Genomic DNA, 18,281 nt, shown 5'->3' with positions numbered 1-18,281 from the left:
CAATGGTGGCTTGTGGGAGAGAAGAAATGAAAAAAAATAGTTAATGAAATGACTTAATTGATTTTTTTTAACAACAATGGTTCAATTGAGTGCAAATTAAGGTGAAAGACTTGACTGAGTTTTTGAAAAAAAATTTCTTGAAGAGATTTTTGTACTTTTAAGCCAAATAAAAATAGTTTTCTCGATTTAGGTCGTTGAGCTTTTAAATCTAATCTAATTTTATCCCTAATTTTCATTTTCAATTCAATTTAGTCCTTATATTTAATTTTACCTTTTTTTATTAGTTTATATATATTATTTTTTATTTGTTAATGTTGTTATATGTATTTGATTTTTTGTTGAATTTAATTTTAACTTATTTGATTTATGATGTTTAAGTATGATTGTTTTGGTTAATTATGATTAAATTTATTCTAACATATGTTGAATCATGTTTAATTATGATGTTTAACAAATTTATATTCAACAATAAAAAATATTTTTATTTGAATTTAACCATAAAAATATTTTAATATTATTTTTTACCATAGCAAAACTTTCTAGTATAACTTTTTGATTACCCTAGAAAATCTCCCCAAAAGTAATGACGCATTATTTAAGTGTATATGTTTCTTGATGAAGGCCTCCTTTGGATCCCCATTTAGTATCAGTGTGTTTTTTACTGATTTCTGTGCAACCGTAGCACAAAATCTTCTTTGGATGACCAACTTCCAGTGTAATGGAAGGGAGTAGATCGCGCCACACTCCAAAATTTCCACTGCTCCATTTATGCCCAATTGAAAATTCAAAACTACAAACGCAGCTTACATGCCTTTTTTTGTCCCTTTTCATTTATTAATAAATTGAATAAAGAAAAGTAAAAAAAAAAACTTTGATGAGAAAAAAGAAAACGTTGATGGCTAAAGAAAAAATATTTTATTATAAATTTATATTTTAATATTTTATTAAATAAATTTATAAATTCACATATTTTAATAATTTTAAAAAAATAAAAAAAATTTAAAAAAATTCTATTATATATCAATTCTAATTTGATGTCCTTAATAGTCATTTTTTATTCTCACCTCACCGCTACAGCTGCGTTTGAATCCAAACACACGCTTCACCATTGTTTCTAATCTCAGTGCACAGTATCTAATCTCACCGCTACAGTATCTAATCTCATTACCACCGCTATTTTTAACTTCACTGGAGATAAACACACTATCCATCCAAATTAAGCTAAAGTCAATTACATCATGGGTTTTTGCAGTTGGGTTAAAGACTTATGACGGCATTTATTAATTTAAAATTTGATTAATTATCTTGCAATGTAAAATCATATTTAGTGGTAGCCATTGCTGAACGACACATGTTGGCCTTTTCTTCGTAAAAGACAAACCAAGACGACTCTATGCTTTGAAAATAGGAGCATGCCATGCCAGGTCATTTAATCTACGAGCTTTTATTGCTTTTTTTTTTCCTTTTTATATTTAATACGTTAACAAAAACTTCTTTTGATCCTATCTTGATTCCTTAAATTTTATAAGGTAAACTATAGAAATGTTGACCCAACTTAACTTTAAAAATTTTAGAGAAAATTAATTTAATAATTGAATATTTAATATTCAATCCTCAGTTCAATAAATTTTTTAGTTTGATTCAACTTATTCGTAGATTAATTGATTCAATCCCTTATTTTAAATTATTGTCCCGATAAATTTTAGATCTAACATCTTAAAAAATATTTCTAACACTAACTTTTTAAAAATATAAACAAAAAGGATCATGTATTAAATTGGATCATTTCAACCATAAATAAAACAATTAATTGATGTGGAATGCTTCTATTTTAAAAGTTGAAAGCTTTAATTAGGAAGTTTGAGAATCAAATTGATAGAATTTGTAATTGTAAAGAGTTAAATTTATTGAATTATTTAGAATTAGGATCAAATTGATAAAATATGTAAGTATTAAGAATTAAATATGTTATTATATCAATTAAAAAAGACTTTCTATTATCAATTTAACAGAGGGTGCCCAAAACAAAAACGAATTCAAACGTTAGTGGCCACTGAGTAACCAAAACAGTAACACAGGCGTAGTTGAGTGGATATTTTTATATTTTACTTAATTTTGTATAAAATTTTATATCTTATAAAATCTTATAAAATAAAATAAAAATAAATTAAATTATATTTTGACCAAAACCAAGTTTTAATGAAAAACCTTACCACAAATTTTTCTTTTCCGTTTTTTAGAAACAAAAATGAGTTATTTACCTTACTAACTTAACAAAAAAAGAAAGAAAGTGTTTTTAGTTATTCTTTTTTATTTTTTTAATCCTTGAACTTGTACTATTTATCAAATCATCCTAAAAATGAATGAAAAAGTTAACATTCGTAAACTTTGTTAACATGACATACATGTAGATTGTCATGTGAATGTCACATTATTAATTATTTATTTTTTAAAAAAATTAAAAAAATAAAATTATTTTTAAAATTTGAACATTATTAAAATTATTAAAAATATAAAAATATAAAAAAAATATTTTTTTAAATTTTTAAAAATTAATTAATTACTAACATGATAGTTTATATGTATGTCATATTAGTAAATGTTAATTTTTTCATCTATTTTAATGAATAATTAATTTTTTATAAAATTTAAAAATCAAATAAAAGAAAATTGGGACAACAGTCGACTAAACTGGACAGATTCAGAGTTGCTTGGGCCCCTAATCAGGACCGTCAATTCTTTACTATAAAATTTTGGTCTGGATCCTTTGTAAAACCAAAGTTTTAATTTGCCTTACTTTTTATTGGAAATACTGGACCACCGGTTTTAATTTCCATCAGAAATTTACAAAATTGGGAGACGGAAAATGAGAAAAAGCAAAGTTCATTGTTAGATCCTATGATGTAAGAGAAAGATGATATACATAAATCAATTCACACCATAATCGGCTTACTATACGGGAACTTCTATTTATATCTGTGCTTCCATGATTACAATGTGGACATCTTTAATTTTATAGTGGAATAATATTTTTTTAGTCCTCTGACTTTATAAAAAATCATTTCATCTCTTTATCTAATTTTTATTTTTTCTAACCCTTAAATTTAATCACTTAAAAAAGAATGAAAAGGTTAATAGTTTATTAACCTTACTAATGTAGCATAAACATGAATTGGCATGTTTAGGTCACATTAGCAAATAATTAATTTTTAAAATTAATTTTTTTTTAAGTATTTTTAATTTTTCTAATTTTAAAACAAAATAATTAATTGCTCATATGGTATATACGTGTATGCCACATCAACAAAGATAACAAAAGTTAACTTTTTTATCCATTGTAAGGTGATTTAATAAACAACACAAGTTAAAAAATTAAAAATATAAAAATATAAATAAAAAGTTGAAATAACTTTTTTATAAAATTGAAGGGCCAAATACAGGGGCGAAGCTAGAAAAATTTTTTAGGGGGCCGGAATTAAATTGTAATTTTTACAATAGTAAAAATACAATTTCATCATTTTAATGGCCTCTATGTTTATAATTTTTAAAAGATTAAATTAATTTTTTGTCATTTTTAGGGGAGACCAAAGTACAATTCTACTTTCACTAATTTAAAATTTTGAAAAACTTAAAATTTTTTTTTTCATTTTAGGGGGTGGCGGCTATGCCAACCCCTTAATTTCATCCCAGGTAAAATATATTATGACTTTTATAAATCTTGAATTGAAGAAAATATTACCAAAATACCTTAGAGCGTGTTTACACGATGAAACCGCAGCAACATCTTTAATTTTGTATTTCAACCCTAGTAAACATTTCCGTATGTCATTAATTTTTCATTTGAATTATTTTTAATTTTAAAAGTGACATGTACCATAATAATAATTGGTTAAGAGGTTTTTAACGGGTAAGGCGATTTGAATAATAAAAGAATAATTTAGGTATAAATTTAAAAATAAGATGTATAATTTAAGTAACATTTTATAATTTAAGCACTTTCTTTATATGAAAAAAATTTATCTAACAACAGTGTTGTTCACTTTTGGCAATTAAAATAAAATTTTACGAAAGTTGAAAGACGGGATGCAGTGTCTAATTTACGTATATTAAAATGAAGGAAGATTTTTTTAAAATAAACAATTTTTATAGAGATTCAATTTTAATTAAAATATAAAATATTTTTCAATTTAGATAGTAAAATAAATCATCTAATGAGACAATTTTCTTTAAAAAGATTAGCTCAAAACTAGTAGTCACCTCTAATGTAAAGTAATACATGCATTGATTAAAAAATAATATAAAATAGTTTATTCTTTAACTATAAGAAATTCATAGATTCACTTATATCATATATTTATAAAAAAATATTTATATGATAATTATACTAATATTAAAATTTTGATTGATTTAGTATTACTTTTAATTAAGTTTTAATTCGATTGTGAATTTACGAAAAATTTCTTATATAAACTTTTATAAAAAGTTAAATATTATTTTAAGAATGTTTTTATTTTTTTCATATTTTTATATAAAATCTAAAAAATACATATACATGATAGGATTTAAACCTAATATATCATGAATTTTATAGTCAAATTTACCATCTCAACTAAATACATATTTAGTATTTATATCAATTTCTTATAAATTCATTAGATATCTGTTTCCACCCGAGTTTATCATAGTTTAACATTAATTATCGAGTTTACTAGTTTTAAAAAAAATCTATGTAAAAAATAGATTAGTAAAAAAATTATGTTAAAACTAAGTGAGTTTTTATTTTTTATTTTTGAAAGAAGTGAATTATTAGTTGGAATAGTTAAATTTATAGTTTGAAATTTCTATATTATTTTATTAAAATTATTTAAAAGAAAAATAGAAAATGGGCATTATAATAATTTTTCAACAAAATTTACTGGATAATTAAAAAAAAACTACAGAATATTAATATTTTAAAAGAATAAAGAAATAAATAAATGAAGTGCCTTATATTAAGAGGTGGAAGTGACAAAGTGGAAACGCAACGGACAGACTAAAATTTACATTAACATTGACTAATGACCGTTTCTCAATTCTCCTTAAACCTAGTCCAACCATCGCCATTCTTTTCCTTCAAAATCAACCAAAATCATTTTTCATTTTCTCTCTTTTAAGCCCTGCTACGTCCTACCTTCTCCTGTTTCTCAACTCAAGGTAATTATTTATTCCTTTTCTTAATGTTTGACTTTAGCCAGATGGTGATTATGAGCTGTTCGATGATAATTGAGATGTTTGTTTTTAGATTCTAGTTTTTATTTATTTGTTTAACTTCATTTAAGTTGAACTGCTTTTTTTTAGTTATTTAATCTGATTATCGATGCAATGAGAGCTTCGTAGTTAGTAAATTTTATTCTCTTGATTCATGGTTTTATGAATTTTAGTGGTAATTCTTTTTGCTTTCTTTTAAGAAATGGTGTAAATGATGTGATCTGGGAGAGGTTGGTGAGTGAGATATTGCAGAGAACGATATGAGTTGCGGTTGTTTTGGTGGATCAGTTGTTAAGCGGAGACAGAGCACCGCTCGGGCCACCGGCGGTATAGACGGTGAGGATTCTTTTTAAACTTTCTGAGATATTTTCTTTTAAAATATGTTTTGAATTTCTCAACTTTTGAGTCGTTTGATTTCTAGTTATTGTGTGTTCAAGAATTGTACTTCGGTTATTTCGGTAAAATATTTTTTATTATTAATATTATTTTAATTTTTGAAAATTCTGCAGAGCAATTAATTCGGACAGTCAACCATTTCTCATACGATCAATTAAAATTAGCCACAGATGATTTTCATTCAAGCAATAAAATAGGTCGTGGAGGTTTTGGAACCGTTTACAAGGTGCTTTAAATTTACTTATTGTTTACTTAGGTTATCTAAGCAAATTATGTAGAATTTAGTTGACATGTTAATTGATTAATAAGAAGGTGAAAATTTTGAAGCTGGGATGTTTTGGAGCAACTGTTTTAATCTATGCTTTTTGGAGTCTTGTTTTTTCTTAGTATTCATGTCACACGCATATCATGACAAGGGGTACGAGAATATAATCCTCAAATAACCCATTAAAAGCGTAGAAAAACTTAAAAAGAGACCAACACACTTATGTTGGACACACGCCCATATCTAAGTTTTAACTATACCAGACATCTTCTTTTAGTATTCATCTTATTTCTTGATGTAAAATTGGTTTGATAATATTAGTATTGGTTTTATTGATTTGAATCCATATTCATCAGACCTTTATATTTTGGCTTATAACTGATTTCATAAAAGATTGAAAACATGGACTTATTAACAGAAATTTAGCTTTCAGTTGCAACTTTCATTGGTGGCTGACTTATACTAGAGGCTAACTAGACTAAAGGTTCAAGGATCCCTAAGCCTGGATGTGATTTCCTTAGACTGGTTCCTTGGTTAGGAGATTCTAAGATTCTAGCATTCACTTGTAAGCCAAACTTGGGTGTTGAATACTAACTAATAATATCTGTTGCTAGGGAATTCTAAAAGATGGAACTGAAGTTGCTGTGAAGACACTTGCAGCACAATCGAAGCAGGGAGCTCATGAATTTTTGACGGAGATCAATACTATATCAAATGTCAAGCATCCGAACCTTGTAGAGCTGATCGGGTGTTGCATTCAAGGAGCGAATCGTATATTGGTCTATGAATACGTTGAAAATAAGAGTCTTGATAAAGTTTTATTAGGTACGAATGGTCTGAAGTTTTTGTTTGAATGCTGGCCAAGCCCAGGGCATAACCTATTTTGTTTATATGCCGAGAACACAGCGGAAAACTTAGCTATCATTTTTGATTCCTTGCTTTTGGCAGACCAAAGGAGTACGAATATCCAACTGGACTGGAGCAAAAGATCTGCTATTTGCATGGGTATAGCTAGGGGTCTTGCTTTCCTTCATGAAGAACTTGTTCCACGTATCGTTCATAGAGACATCAAATCTAGTAACATACTTCTTGACAAAGACTTTAACCCTAAAATTGGAGATTTTGGGTTGGCTAAACTTTTTCCAGATAACATCACTCATATTAGTACCAGGATAGCAGGAACAACGTAAGTCACTGTTTTCTTGGTTCTCGTTCAACATTAGATTATTTTGTCTGCTCTGTTCACCTTTTGAGGCTTTTAGTGTTGACATTGAATATAGACTTCTTCGAGAAATCATTCACTAGGTATAAGATAAAGATCCCAATCGATTTACTCTTTGAAATCGAAAATGCTTTCATGGATTGATGTTCAATTTGCACACCTTGGGCAGCTCAAAAGAGATGCCAAGTCCATAATCTGCATTACCTACATGTCTACAAATCCTAGCAAGGAAACAAAATACTGTCAAAACATAATAAAGCTGAAGAAAAGCTTATAGTTAGTACGAGAATAGTATTTGCATATAATTTATATGGTTTTTTTAAATAAGCATATTGTATTCATGTAATCGAATTCATACTAGATGTCAAAGAAGATACACTATATATCAAGTAGGAAAAGAGGAGTTTAGTGCATGATTTATCTGAACCTTTTTTGGTATCCTATTTCCCTTTAGAGTTCGGGCCAAGTCTTGGTGCTAGGGATATGCAGAATTTCAGTCACTGAATTCGTAAAAGAAAAAAAAAAGTCACAAGAGGTCGGACGCCATCTCTTGGATTTTGGTTCCAAATGAAACCCAAAGTTCTAAAATCCATTTTATATAACGAGTGAAAAGGAAATGGTAATGACTCCTGCCTACTTTGTTCTGTGCAGTGGTTATTTGGCCCCGGAATATGCTTTGGGTGGTCAGTTAACCATGAAGGCTGACGTTTATAGTTTCGGTGTACTTGTGCTCGAAATAATTAGTGGACGAAGTAGCTCAAAGACAAACTGGGGAGGCACGATGAGGTTACTTTTGGAATGGGTATGCGTTTAATTTTGTTTACGAGAATTATACAGTTTTCTCCTAAGCTTCAGAGCCCGGCACTATGTATGGTTCTTCAACATATTTCAGCACAACAGCCTTATATTTCAATATTAAAAATTATATTATTTTTGTTTGCTTTAATAGGCATGGCAGCTCCATGAAGAAGGCAAGCTCATAGAGTTCGTGGATCCTGAGCTCGGAGAATTCCCGGAGGAAGAAGTCCTTAGGTACATGAAAATAGCCTTTTTCTGCACGCAAGCAGCAGCCAATCGAAGGCCTTTAATGAGTCAGGTTATTGAAATGCTGGGAAGAAACGTTCGGCTGAATGAGAAAGAACTCACGGCACCAGGATTCTTTCAAGATGGAGAGGCATCTTCGAGTAAAAAGTCGCTTGAATCATCTGCCGCGACCAGCTATCAGATGAGTTCTGTTCCAGTCACTATTACTGAGGTGATTCCCAGGTGAAAGATTCAAGTGCTACTTTTTAATTATTATTTTCTGGTTATGAAGGCTTGAAAGCATAACAAGAGAGCATAAAGTTTACTATGTTTTTTCCCCCCTTTTTTGACATTGAAAAATGACGTTGAAGGGCCTGATGTTGGCGCAATATATCCCATTAGTTTTAACGAAGTTGAAGGGCCTGATGGTGGTGCAGTATATCCCATTAGTTTTAGACTAGTTTTGCAATTTTTATTGTTTATACTTTGTTAGTGATTATTATTAAATTAATACAGAATACAGGAATTTTTATTGGAAGGGTTCTATCTTTTTGGTTATAAAAGGGAGAAAATTATATATTGAGCAATCAAATATATCCGTTGTATACCAATAAAAATTGTATCAAATGTATCCAGTTTAAAATTATTTCTTTAAAAGAGTCGGTCGAGATAATTAGTTTCCTTCCATTAATGAGATGCACCGAAAAAAGGTCACTGTAAAGATTGAGTTTAATTAAGGGTTATAAAAAAGTGACTTTTTTGGCCTCTATTTAAAATAATATTATTATTTTAAAGAATTAAAAAAAAATATTTTTTTTAATTTTTTTAAATTGATTAATTACTTGTTTGGTATCTATATAAATTAATTTTTTTATCCATTTTAAAGTGATTTGATAGATAACACAAATTATTTAAAAATATTAAATAGGTTAAATAAAATAAAATTTTAATAAAATATATGTGATGCACTATTTATTTGTTTGAAAAACTCTAGTCATGACAGCTATGAATTTTGATAAAAAGCTTTAACACACGTCTTGAAATTGCAATAGAATCCCCATCAAATTATAAAAATCTATTTTCTTAAATATAAAACTGGTATTTAAACTTGTTTACTTTTCTCAAATTGATATTTAAGATTTTTTTTATTTTTTATTGGTACTCAGATTTTTTTTTATCAATTAAATCAATACTTTTTTTTGTAACGTTGTTAAATTAAAGACAAGTGACAAATAAAATTATGACATGTAACATTAATAACATTATCATAATATCATAATTTAAAAAATATATTAAAAATTAATAAAAATATTTTTAAATATCATAATTAATATTTAAATATCCTTGTTTTGTTTCTATGACATCATCATGATGCCCAACCGACGAATTTCTTGACTTCATTGGCTGAAACCCGAAATCAGTAGCCGAAATTGTTGGTTTAGCCTTAGGAGGATACCCACTACCACATTTTGGAGCTGAAGAACCGTTGAGTACATTTAGAAGTAGCAAAATCTGACATCGGAACTTTAGATCTAGCAGAGGGAGCAAGCTTCTAAGACTTCCTTACCATAAGAACTTGACCGCTGCTTTTCAAGAGCTTCAAATGTTAAGTCAACAACTTGTCGTGATTTGGTGGCAACTGTTTGTGAGCTAACTCAATATACTTCAAAATGGCCCTTTTGCTTGACCCATTCTTATCTTTCAAAGCATCGATGGCCTCAATTGTCATGTCTAAGTAAGGAGAGTGGTTGAAAATAGGACGGCACGACTTTCATTTTTTTTTCTTTTCTTTCATCATTTCAATTTATTTTTTTGAAAACAATAATCAGATTGGATTTTATTTAAGAAATAGGAAAAAAACAGGCCTTAACTCACAGCCCAGAAAAACAATGGCCTAGAAACAAACCAGAGACCTAATAAACAAAAGCCCAAAAAGAGAAAAAACTAAACAATAAATAAACGGAAAAATTCTAGAAAAACTAAACAATAAAGTTCTGTAAAACGCATTCATTATTTATCACTATTCCCAATCTGAAAACGCTTTGGAAAAATCGTCTTTTCTTATCATCTGACATTACTTGTTAAAGACGATTCCAGATTCCCAATGAGAGCTTCTTAGCCGAGCCTATTGATTATCCACTCTAACCTCTCCATTTTCCATCTTCAACCTTCCATTTCCTTCAATCTGGTTCTCTCACACTATCCCTCTCCTTCAATTTTTCTGCATATTCGGGGACTCTTCCTATGAGGTAAACTTCCTTCTTGCTTTTCATTGTTTCGATTGCAATGAAATGTGCTAGACGATTTGCTGTTCTTGGAGTATATTCGAAACTGTATTTTTGAGTTTTAAGCGAGATCTGTTGAATATTATGTATATACGCCCCTATCAATGACTTATCTTGGATCTTTGTTCTGCACTTCTTGATTATTGTTAATGAATCCCCTTCAATGATAATGTTTCCCCATTTCATGTCCATGCCGAGTTGAGTTGCACTTCTACACGCAATTGCCTCAGCAGCAAAGGCTGAGGCGACTTGATTGTGGATTTCCGAGCATGCCAAGAGAACCTTTCCTTTGCTGTTCCTGGCCACAATTCCGAGTGCCGCATGAGAAGATCTCACATCATATGCAACATCAAAATTGATCTTCACAAACTGATCAGGTGGGTGCTTCCATTTACTGACAACTGGAAAAACTTTTGGCCTTCTCGTTTCGATCTCATTTAATTCAAGAATATAACTGTGGACAAAGTTTACTATCTCTTTTCCATATTTACTAACCTTCTTATGCACTCTTGCGTTTCTATCTCCCCAGCTTGCCCATAAAGTGCAGCAGAAAATCCTACACTGGACTGGATTACTCTGCTCAAAGACCCAGACTAGCCACTCTGGGAACTCCAAATTATATTCAGATAGAAAAATCTGGCATGCTAATTCTCCCCATACTGATACTGAAACCGGGCATTCTATAAATAAGTGATTCATCATCTCTGTCCCACTCCCACACCTCGGGCAAATTGTAATGTTTGTCAATCTCCTTTGTTGCATGTTTGCCCGTAAAGGAAGATAGTTCCATGTTACTTTCCATACTGTTATTTTTATTTTTGAAGGTAGGTTAAGTAGCCATAGTTTTTTATAGAAGCCCTTGTGGTCGGTTTGTAACTCATAAGCTCTAGGATCTTCATCCAAACTTTGTAATAGTTTATAGGCACTACGAACTGTATACTCACCCGAAGGCTCACCGCTCCATGCCAGAAGATCATCGTGAGGCTCAACTGCCAGTGGAATGCGAAGAATCCTATCAGCTACTTCTTCTGGAAAGGTAGACTCAATCAACTCTTTTTTCCACAGTCTACTATTAGTGTTAATTAACTCAGCAACTTTAACATCACTCAAATTATAAACTAAAGATGATAATCTGGTGAAACTTAAATCAGGAATCCAAACGTCATTTACAGCTGATATATTTGTACCCCTTCCCACCTTCCAATACAATCCCTTCTCTAAAATGCCTTTCGTAGCCCATATACTTCTCCATGCATACGAACAGTTGTATTTCAAACGCGAATCAAAAAAATTTTCACTCGGAAAATATTTTGCTTTTAAAACTAGCGCAACCAAAGAGTTTGGATTATTCAAAATTCTCCAGCCTTGCTTAGCTAGTAGTGAGACGTTAAATTGTGCCATGTTCCTAAAACCCATTCCCCCGTCTTCCTTAGATCGGCATAAATACTTCAACTAACACCAATGGATACCCTTTTTCCCATGTGCTTTCTGCCACCGGAAATTAGCAAAAATGCTTTTAAACTCCCCACAAAGAGATTTTGGTAAAAGAAAACAGGACATAGCATAGGTTGGGATAGCTTGAAGTACTGATTTTATGAAACCTTCCTTTCCCCCTTGTGATAAGAATCTTGTGCTCCATCCTCTAATTCTAGACTGAATCTTCTCTCTTAGATTTTGAAAGGACTCATTCTTCCGTCTGCCAATCATATTAAGAAGGCCTAGGTACTTTTCCATATTTGTTGATCTTCTTATCCCTAATATTGTTAAGACTTCGCTTTCCTTCTCTTCTGATGTGTTCGAACTATAGAAAATAGTAGATTCAAAATTGACACATTGACCTGAACACCTTTCCTACTCCTGTAGGATTCCCTTTAAAATTCTCGCCCCCTATCCGATGCTTCCCCGAGCAGTATACAATCGACTGCAAAAAGGAGATATGAAATCTCCGGGCCTTTCCTACTAACCTTTGCACCTTTCATCAGACCTTCCTTCATTGCCAAATGCATTAAGGATGAAAGACCCTCACTATAAAATAAAAAAAGAAAAGGACTAGGGGATCTCCTTGACGTAAACCCCTAGTCGATTGAAAAATTCTTCCTCTTCCCCATTTGTATTCACTGCAAAAGACGCTGTACTAATACATTTCATGATTAACTCCACCCATTCCCCTGCAAAGTCCATTTTCAACATTACTTCTTTAAGAAAAACCCACTCAACTCTATCATAGGCTCTGCTATCAAGCTTGACTGCCATATATCCCTTTTTCCCTATTCGCTTATTCTGAAAAGTATGCAAAATCTCATGAGCCAAAAGCACATTATCTGAAATCAATCTGCCTGGGACAAATGCACTCTGAGCTTCATCAATACATTTCTCAATTACTCCTTGAAGTTGATTAGCAATTGTTTTTGCCACCATTTTATAAAGGACTGAACACAAACTTATAGGTCAAAAATTGGCCGGACTTGTAGGATTTGGGATTTTTGGAATCAATACAGTATCTGTTTGGTTGATAAAATCCAGATTCTGGTTACTATTTAAAATTCCCAACCAAAACTTCGTAACCTCCTTCCCTACTATGTGCCAAAATTTTTGAAAAAATATAAGAGGGAAACCGTCAGGTCCTGGTGCTTTAGTAGGCCCCTTTAAAGCTGAATGCACTTCTTCTTCAGACTAAGCTAATAGTAATGCCCGATTAACATCTGGAGAGAAATGATTTTCAATGCCATTTAAGAGATATGATAGATTCCCCCATTTGATGTGAATAACTTTTGAAAAAATGAGGTAGCAGTTTCGTTGATCACATTTGACTCAGTAATCTCTCTTCCTCCAATCTCCAGTCGAGAAACTTCTGGAGGAGGCAAACTTTTATGGAAAAAAGCTGAATTCTTATCACCTACTTTAAGCCAATTTGCTCTAGCCATTTGCTCCCAGAAGAGTTCATCTTTATCAATTTCCATATTTAGAAAAACCCTTGTGTCAATAATTTTGCTTAATGTATCCTCGTCCCTCAACTCCTCCATTAAGATATCAAGATCCTTTGGGAGCTTTTTCTTTAATCAATCTAGCCCATGCCAGTAGGTTAGATTGTAATCTTTTGAGTTTCTCCGTTATTATGTTTGCCGATGATCCCCATGATGCCTTAATTTTATCTTCCAACGTTTCTTCCATGAGCCAACATGCTTCAAATTTGAAATTTAAATTTCCCCTGTGAGGGTTTTCGCTATTTGTGTTTAAAAGAGGGCAATGATCAGACATTGAATGAGGTAAATGTTGAATATAACTCGTTGGGAAAAGTTGCCACCATTTATCATTCACAACTCCCCTCTCAAGTCTTTCCCTTATATTTGTTTTAGGCAAGTTACCTCTTTCCCATGTAAACTAAGCCCCTGAATATCCCATGGCTTTTAATTGACATTTTTCAAGAGTCTCACGGAATGCCTCCATTCTCTTCTCCTCCCTAGGTGCCCCTCCCTTCTTTTCAAAAGAATACATAATTTCATTGAAGTCCCCACTCACCAATCGTGGATGAATTTTATCTTCCCCCAAATTTTTTAACAAATTCCACGAAGCGCTTTTGTTGTTAGCGTAAGATATTAACCTGTAAACCTTCATTCTTTTTTATCCCTTGCTTCTTTGATCATGACATCAATGTGATTTTTAGAGAAACTCCATTGAGCCACTTCTATATCATATTTCTAGTCTAAACATAGACCACCTCGCGATCCCTCTGCTTCAACGTCAATTCCATTTAGATATCCACATCTTCTAACTTTTTGCTTATGAATTTTTGTCTCCATTAAGAAGACCATGTGGGGATTATACTGCTATAAAAAGTACCGAGCTTCTATAATAAGAGAAGATGACGAGCTGGATGAAAGTAAAAATAAGACGGTTAATTTTTCAAATATTACAAAGAAGACAAGCTAGAAAAGAAGAGCTTAAATTTTTATGTTGAATCAAGAGAAGAGTGATAATGGTACAAGGAAGAGGATAACCCCCTAAGAAGAAACTGATAGCTTCCGTATGGGGTTGGTGTATGATGAAAGGATAAAAAGATTGAAACAAGGAAAAGAGGGTCGTGAGAACGTTCTATCTGAAGCAACGTTGGATGCTATGGTACAGGAAGATGCTATAAATTGTGGAGCATCTTCTTGTACCATAGTATCCAACGTTGCTTCAGATAGAACGTTCTCACGATCCTCTTTCCCTTGTTTCAATCTTTTTATGCTTTCATCATACACCAACCCCATACGGAAGCTATCAGTTTCTTCTTAGGGGGTTATCCTCTTTATTGTACCATTATCACTCTTCTCTTGATTCAACATAAAAATTTGAGCTCTTCTTTTTCAGCTTGCCTTCTTTGTAATATTTGAAAAATTAACGTCTTATTTTTGCTTTCATCCAGCTCGTCATCTTCTCTTATTATAGAAGCTCCCTCTTGCTTTTCAATGGGCTCTGTTGCATCAGTCTCTTTTGATGTCCTTTGTGCTCTCCAAACCGTATTATTTTCCTCCATAGATGTTATAAAATTGGTTGACAGCAACTCTGTACCCCCTGTATAGGAGCTTTGAACCCTTACCTTATTTGAAAAAGCGTTAAATTACATATTCTCCTTCCCAATTAAATTCGATTCTGCTTTTAAGGAAAACGTGTAATTTGGATCTTTTTTGATTCTCTTTTTCAACAGGGTTTAGCACATGACATTCTTTGAGATTATGTCTTATTCTTCTACAGCCAAAACAAAACATAGGAAGTTTCTCATACTTAAAAGAAATCCACGATTTATTAAATTTTTAGTTGAAACAAAAATACCTCTTCGTAAGGGTTTCTACACATCTAAATTAATCTTAAATCGGCATAAATTCCCATTGATTTCAGATCTGATAACCCCACCAATCGTAACATCAATGGCATGTAGAAGATCCTTCTTATGAAACAATGGTAAACACGAACCTATTTTTATCCAAAACGGTGATGACGTCAGACGGATCTGAGCCCTCTCTGCCCGTTTAGTTAAACTGTCAAACAGAATAACACTTTTCCAAAAAAACCATGGTCTCCCTTCCATAATTGCCTCCAGATCCTCATCTATATCAAACTCCAACAAAAATAAATTCTACCCTACAATCATAATTTCAAAGTTTTTCTTTGTCTTCTATATTCTTCTCATCTGCGCTTTAAAACTTTCAGGATTGTAAAACTTCTCTGTCCATATTGTACAAATTAGAGTCGGCTTGTCAGTTGGCACCACCATCGATTCCTTTACCGATAATTGAATAAGTTCTTCTGCTAAAAAGGAAATCTCATCCCTCCCCCCTCTATCATCACAACCACTTTCCTCCATCCCAAACTACAGCATCTACTGCACTAGGATTTTTCGACAAAGCACTCTTGGCGACAGTTAATAGGGTATTATTTCATCATTTCAATTTAGAAAGATTAATTTTTTTTGAATTAGAATGAAAGTTATGTCGAAACCATTTTTTTTGAAATCGACTTTTATTTTAAAAAAATTGGAGTCGTCAACAATTCTTTTTTATGAGGTGTGATAAGGTCACCTCGGAAATTGATCGCTTTAATAAATGTTTGATTTACTAAAACAAAGACTTTTGATCTACAAAATTCAGGAAATAGGTTTGGGAGTTGGTTATGCACGAGTAAGGATTAGTACTCTCGTAACGTCCAAAATTGGTACCTAAATGACCAATTAAAGTCTTAGTGCCATGAATTAAAAAGTTTGAAGAGAATTTAAAATACGATTATTCTTTACATAATGTTATTTTTAATTAAAATCACTTGAACAAATCAAAATGTATGAAAAAGGTCCTCTTATCTCGAGGTAACAAAATGTCATATCCTGTAAGTGATGATACGACATCTCGAACCCTTGAAAATGAGCTTGCGTTTTATTTTATTTTTCATTAAATTTCATGTATTTTAAAATGATGTTCTAATTTCCTTTTCTAAACAAGAACAAATGTAATGTTTAAAACAATATGTATTTATATTTGGATACGATACACCAATGAGCGAATATACTAAATTTAATGTGCAGTATAGTCGTAAACAGAATAATATATAATAGCTATATGGGTAGAATGTTAGAACAAACAAGTAGAGAAATACTATAACATTACAAATATAATTGTAATAATAACATCAATCAATAAGATTAATGATGATATTAGTAAAATAAACAAGATGATCTTAAAATAAAGTAACATGGGAAATGCATGATAATAAAAATAAATAAATGTGACATGAAAGTATAAAAAATAAATAAAATAATAAAATAATGGGAATAATAAAAACATTAAAAATAAAATAATAATTTAATAATAAAAATACGCAAGTAAAAGAGTGTGAATAATCTATATTTTTTTTAAGTGTAAAAAAGGGTAAAAAAAATGATAAGTAAATAAATAAATAAAATAATAAAATAATATGTGAAAAGTGTTGAAATTTAAGGTTAAGAATTAAATCGAAATTAGGATGAAATTAAAGGGATAAATCATTTGAATATAAATAATGAAAAACACAACGTTGTATTAGTCCTATTATAAATAATAAAAAACAGAAAAAAAATCATTTGAATATCTCTTTTAAAATTTTTTTTCTTTTCTTTTCTCTCTGGGTATCCCAGAATCCAGCCATGGAGACTTGCGAGCCTCGGCGTCGGTCGTTGGTCGCCGGTGACGGCTCCATTGTCCACGGTGGCTGACAAAAAAAAGGGCCTTTTTGATCGTTTTACTATCCTCTACCCCAATCTAATGCCAAAATGCCCGAAGAGCCCACCAAAATTCAAAACAAATCAAAGGAACCCTTCGATTCTGTCTTTTTCTGTCGCGACCATTTGGCAAACCTTGAGGATCCATTAGTCTTTCCAAACGGAGGGAGAAGACTGCGATGAGGGTAAAAAATCTTTCATTTTTATTTTTATTTTTATATATATGTTTTCGAAAATAAAAGATAAAGAATGAAAATATACTAAAAAAATACCTTTTGGATTTTTGAATTCTGTTTTTGATTAATCTTGTGTGCCAAAGAATACATGGTGGATCTGACTTTTATAACCAAATAATACATTAGATCTTGATTTTTCTATATATTTTTAATGTTTCTACTATTTATGTTGCGCTGTTTCTCTGCTGTTGTTGTCCTCTTTCGTTCTTTTTGTAGGCACTGGCGCGTGGTCAACGAAGAGGAGAGAAGGGCTGCCTTTGCCATTTTGGTGCAATGGCGGCAAGTGCGCGTTAGGCCTCGGGACGAGGTGGGCTGACGTGGCACGAGCGGAGGGAGGGGGTGCGGCGCGCATAGAACATTAGAGTTCTGAGAATGAGTTTAAGTTGTGGGCCAACGGGCTGTTTAAGGCTTTTTTTCATTTTGGGCCATTTGGGCCTATTCTATAAATGGATTTCTTTTTTTGTTTTTGGGCTTGTATCATTTGGACTATTAATTTATTAATATTTCTTGGTTTAATTTTTTTGATGGGCCTGGACAAAAATGGCCCATTACAATGATCTCTTCTATTTTCTTTCCTCGTATTTTCCTTTCTTATTAAGCATACTCTGATAATTTTGGATTAATAATTTACATATTTTATTAAACTTAAATAAGAATATATTATATTAATTAAATAATAATCTTGACCAAACCCAATTAATGCCGTCTTATTCTTCAATTTCAGCTATCTTGAAAGTTCGCAGCTATCCCTACCGCGTTCGTCTTATTCTTCAAATTTCTCCATTTTTTTTTTAATTTCAAAGCCGTTTTGTTTGAAAAAAAGAATTTAATAGGGAAGTCATATTACTGGCCATAGCAAAGTAAACCAATATTTATA

The 18,281-nt window shown here is 31.4% G+C and overlaps 1 protein-coding gene and 1 long non-coding RNA gene across 4 annotated transcripts; both read left to right on the top strand.

Annotated features, from left to right (window-relative positions):
• Positions 1 to 5,000: 5,000 nt before the first annotated feature.
• LOC107962166 (cold-responsive protein kinase 1) lies at positions 5,001 to 8,691 on the top strand. Its single transcript, XM_016898436.2, has 7 exons — positions 5,001 to 5,193; positions 5,448 to 5,583; positions 5,757 to 5,869; positions 6,523 to 6,733; positions 6,857 to 7,094; positions 7,782 to 7,932; positions 8,080 to 8,691. The coding sequence occupies exons 2-7, from the start codon at positions 5,508 to 5,510 to the stop codon at positions 8,398 to 8,400; spliced, it is 1,110 nt and encodes a 369-aa protein (XP_016753925.2). The 5' UTR covers positions 5,001 to 5,193; positions 5,448 to 5,507; the 3' UTR covers positions 8,401 to 8,691.
• A 1,881-nt stretch (positions 8,692 to 10,572) lies between these two features.
• Positions 10,573 to 17,958, top strand: LOC121218133 (uncharacterized). Of its 3 annotated transcripts, XR_005914373.1 has the most exons (4): positions 10,573 to 10,815; positions 10,968 to 11,474; positions 17,085 to 17,353; positions 17,621 to 17,958. It is a non-coding gene; the product is annotated as an uncharacterized lncRNA (long non-coding RNA). The 3 variants fall into 3 exon arrangements; XR_005914374.1 differs by lacking the exon at positions 17,085 to 17,353; XR_005914375.1 differs by lacking the exons at positions 17,085 to 17,353; positions 17,621 to 17,958 and adding an exon at positions 15,632 to 16,461.
• The last annotated feature ends 323 nt before the right edge of the window (positions 17,959 to 18,281 follow it).

The sequence above is a fragment of the Gossypium hirsutum genome, chromosome D06, assembly GCF_007990345.1.
Source record: "Gossypium hirsutum isolate 1008001.06 chromosome D06, Gossypium_hirsutum_v2.1, whole genome shotgun sequence".
Classification (NCBI taxonomy): domain Eukaryota; kingdom Viridiplantae; phylum Streptophyta; class Magnoliopsida; order Malvales; family Malvaceae; genus Gossypium; species Gossypium hirsutum.
Note: the sequence above shows the minus strand (reverse complement) of the source record. Positions and strands in the feature narration are given on the sequence as shown.

Coding starts and splice junctions, on each gene's coding strand:
- LOC107962166 (XM_016898436.2), top strand. CDS start 5,508: ATGAGTTGCGGTTGTTTTGGTGGATCAGTTGTTAAGCGGAGACAGAGC. Junction 5,870..6,522: donor GTTTTGGAACCGTTTACAAG/GTGCTTTAAATT, acceptor ATCTGTTGCTAG/GGAATTCTAAAAGATGGAAC. Junction 6,734..6,856: donor TCTTGATAAAGTTTTATTAG/GTACGAATGGTC, acceptor TGCTTTTGGCAG/ACCAAAGGAGTACGAATATC.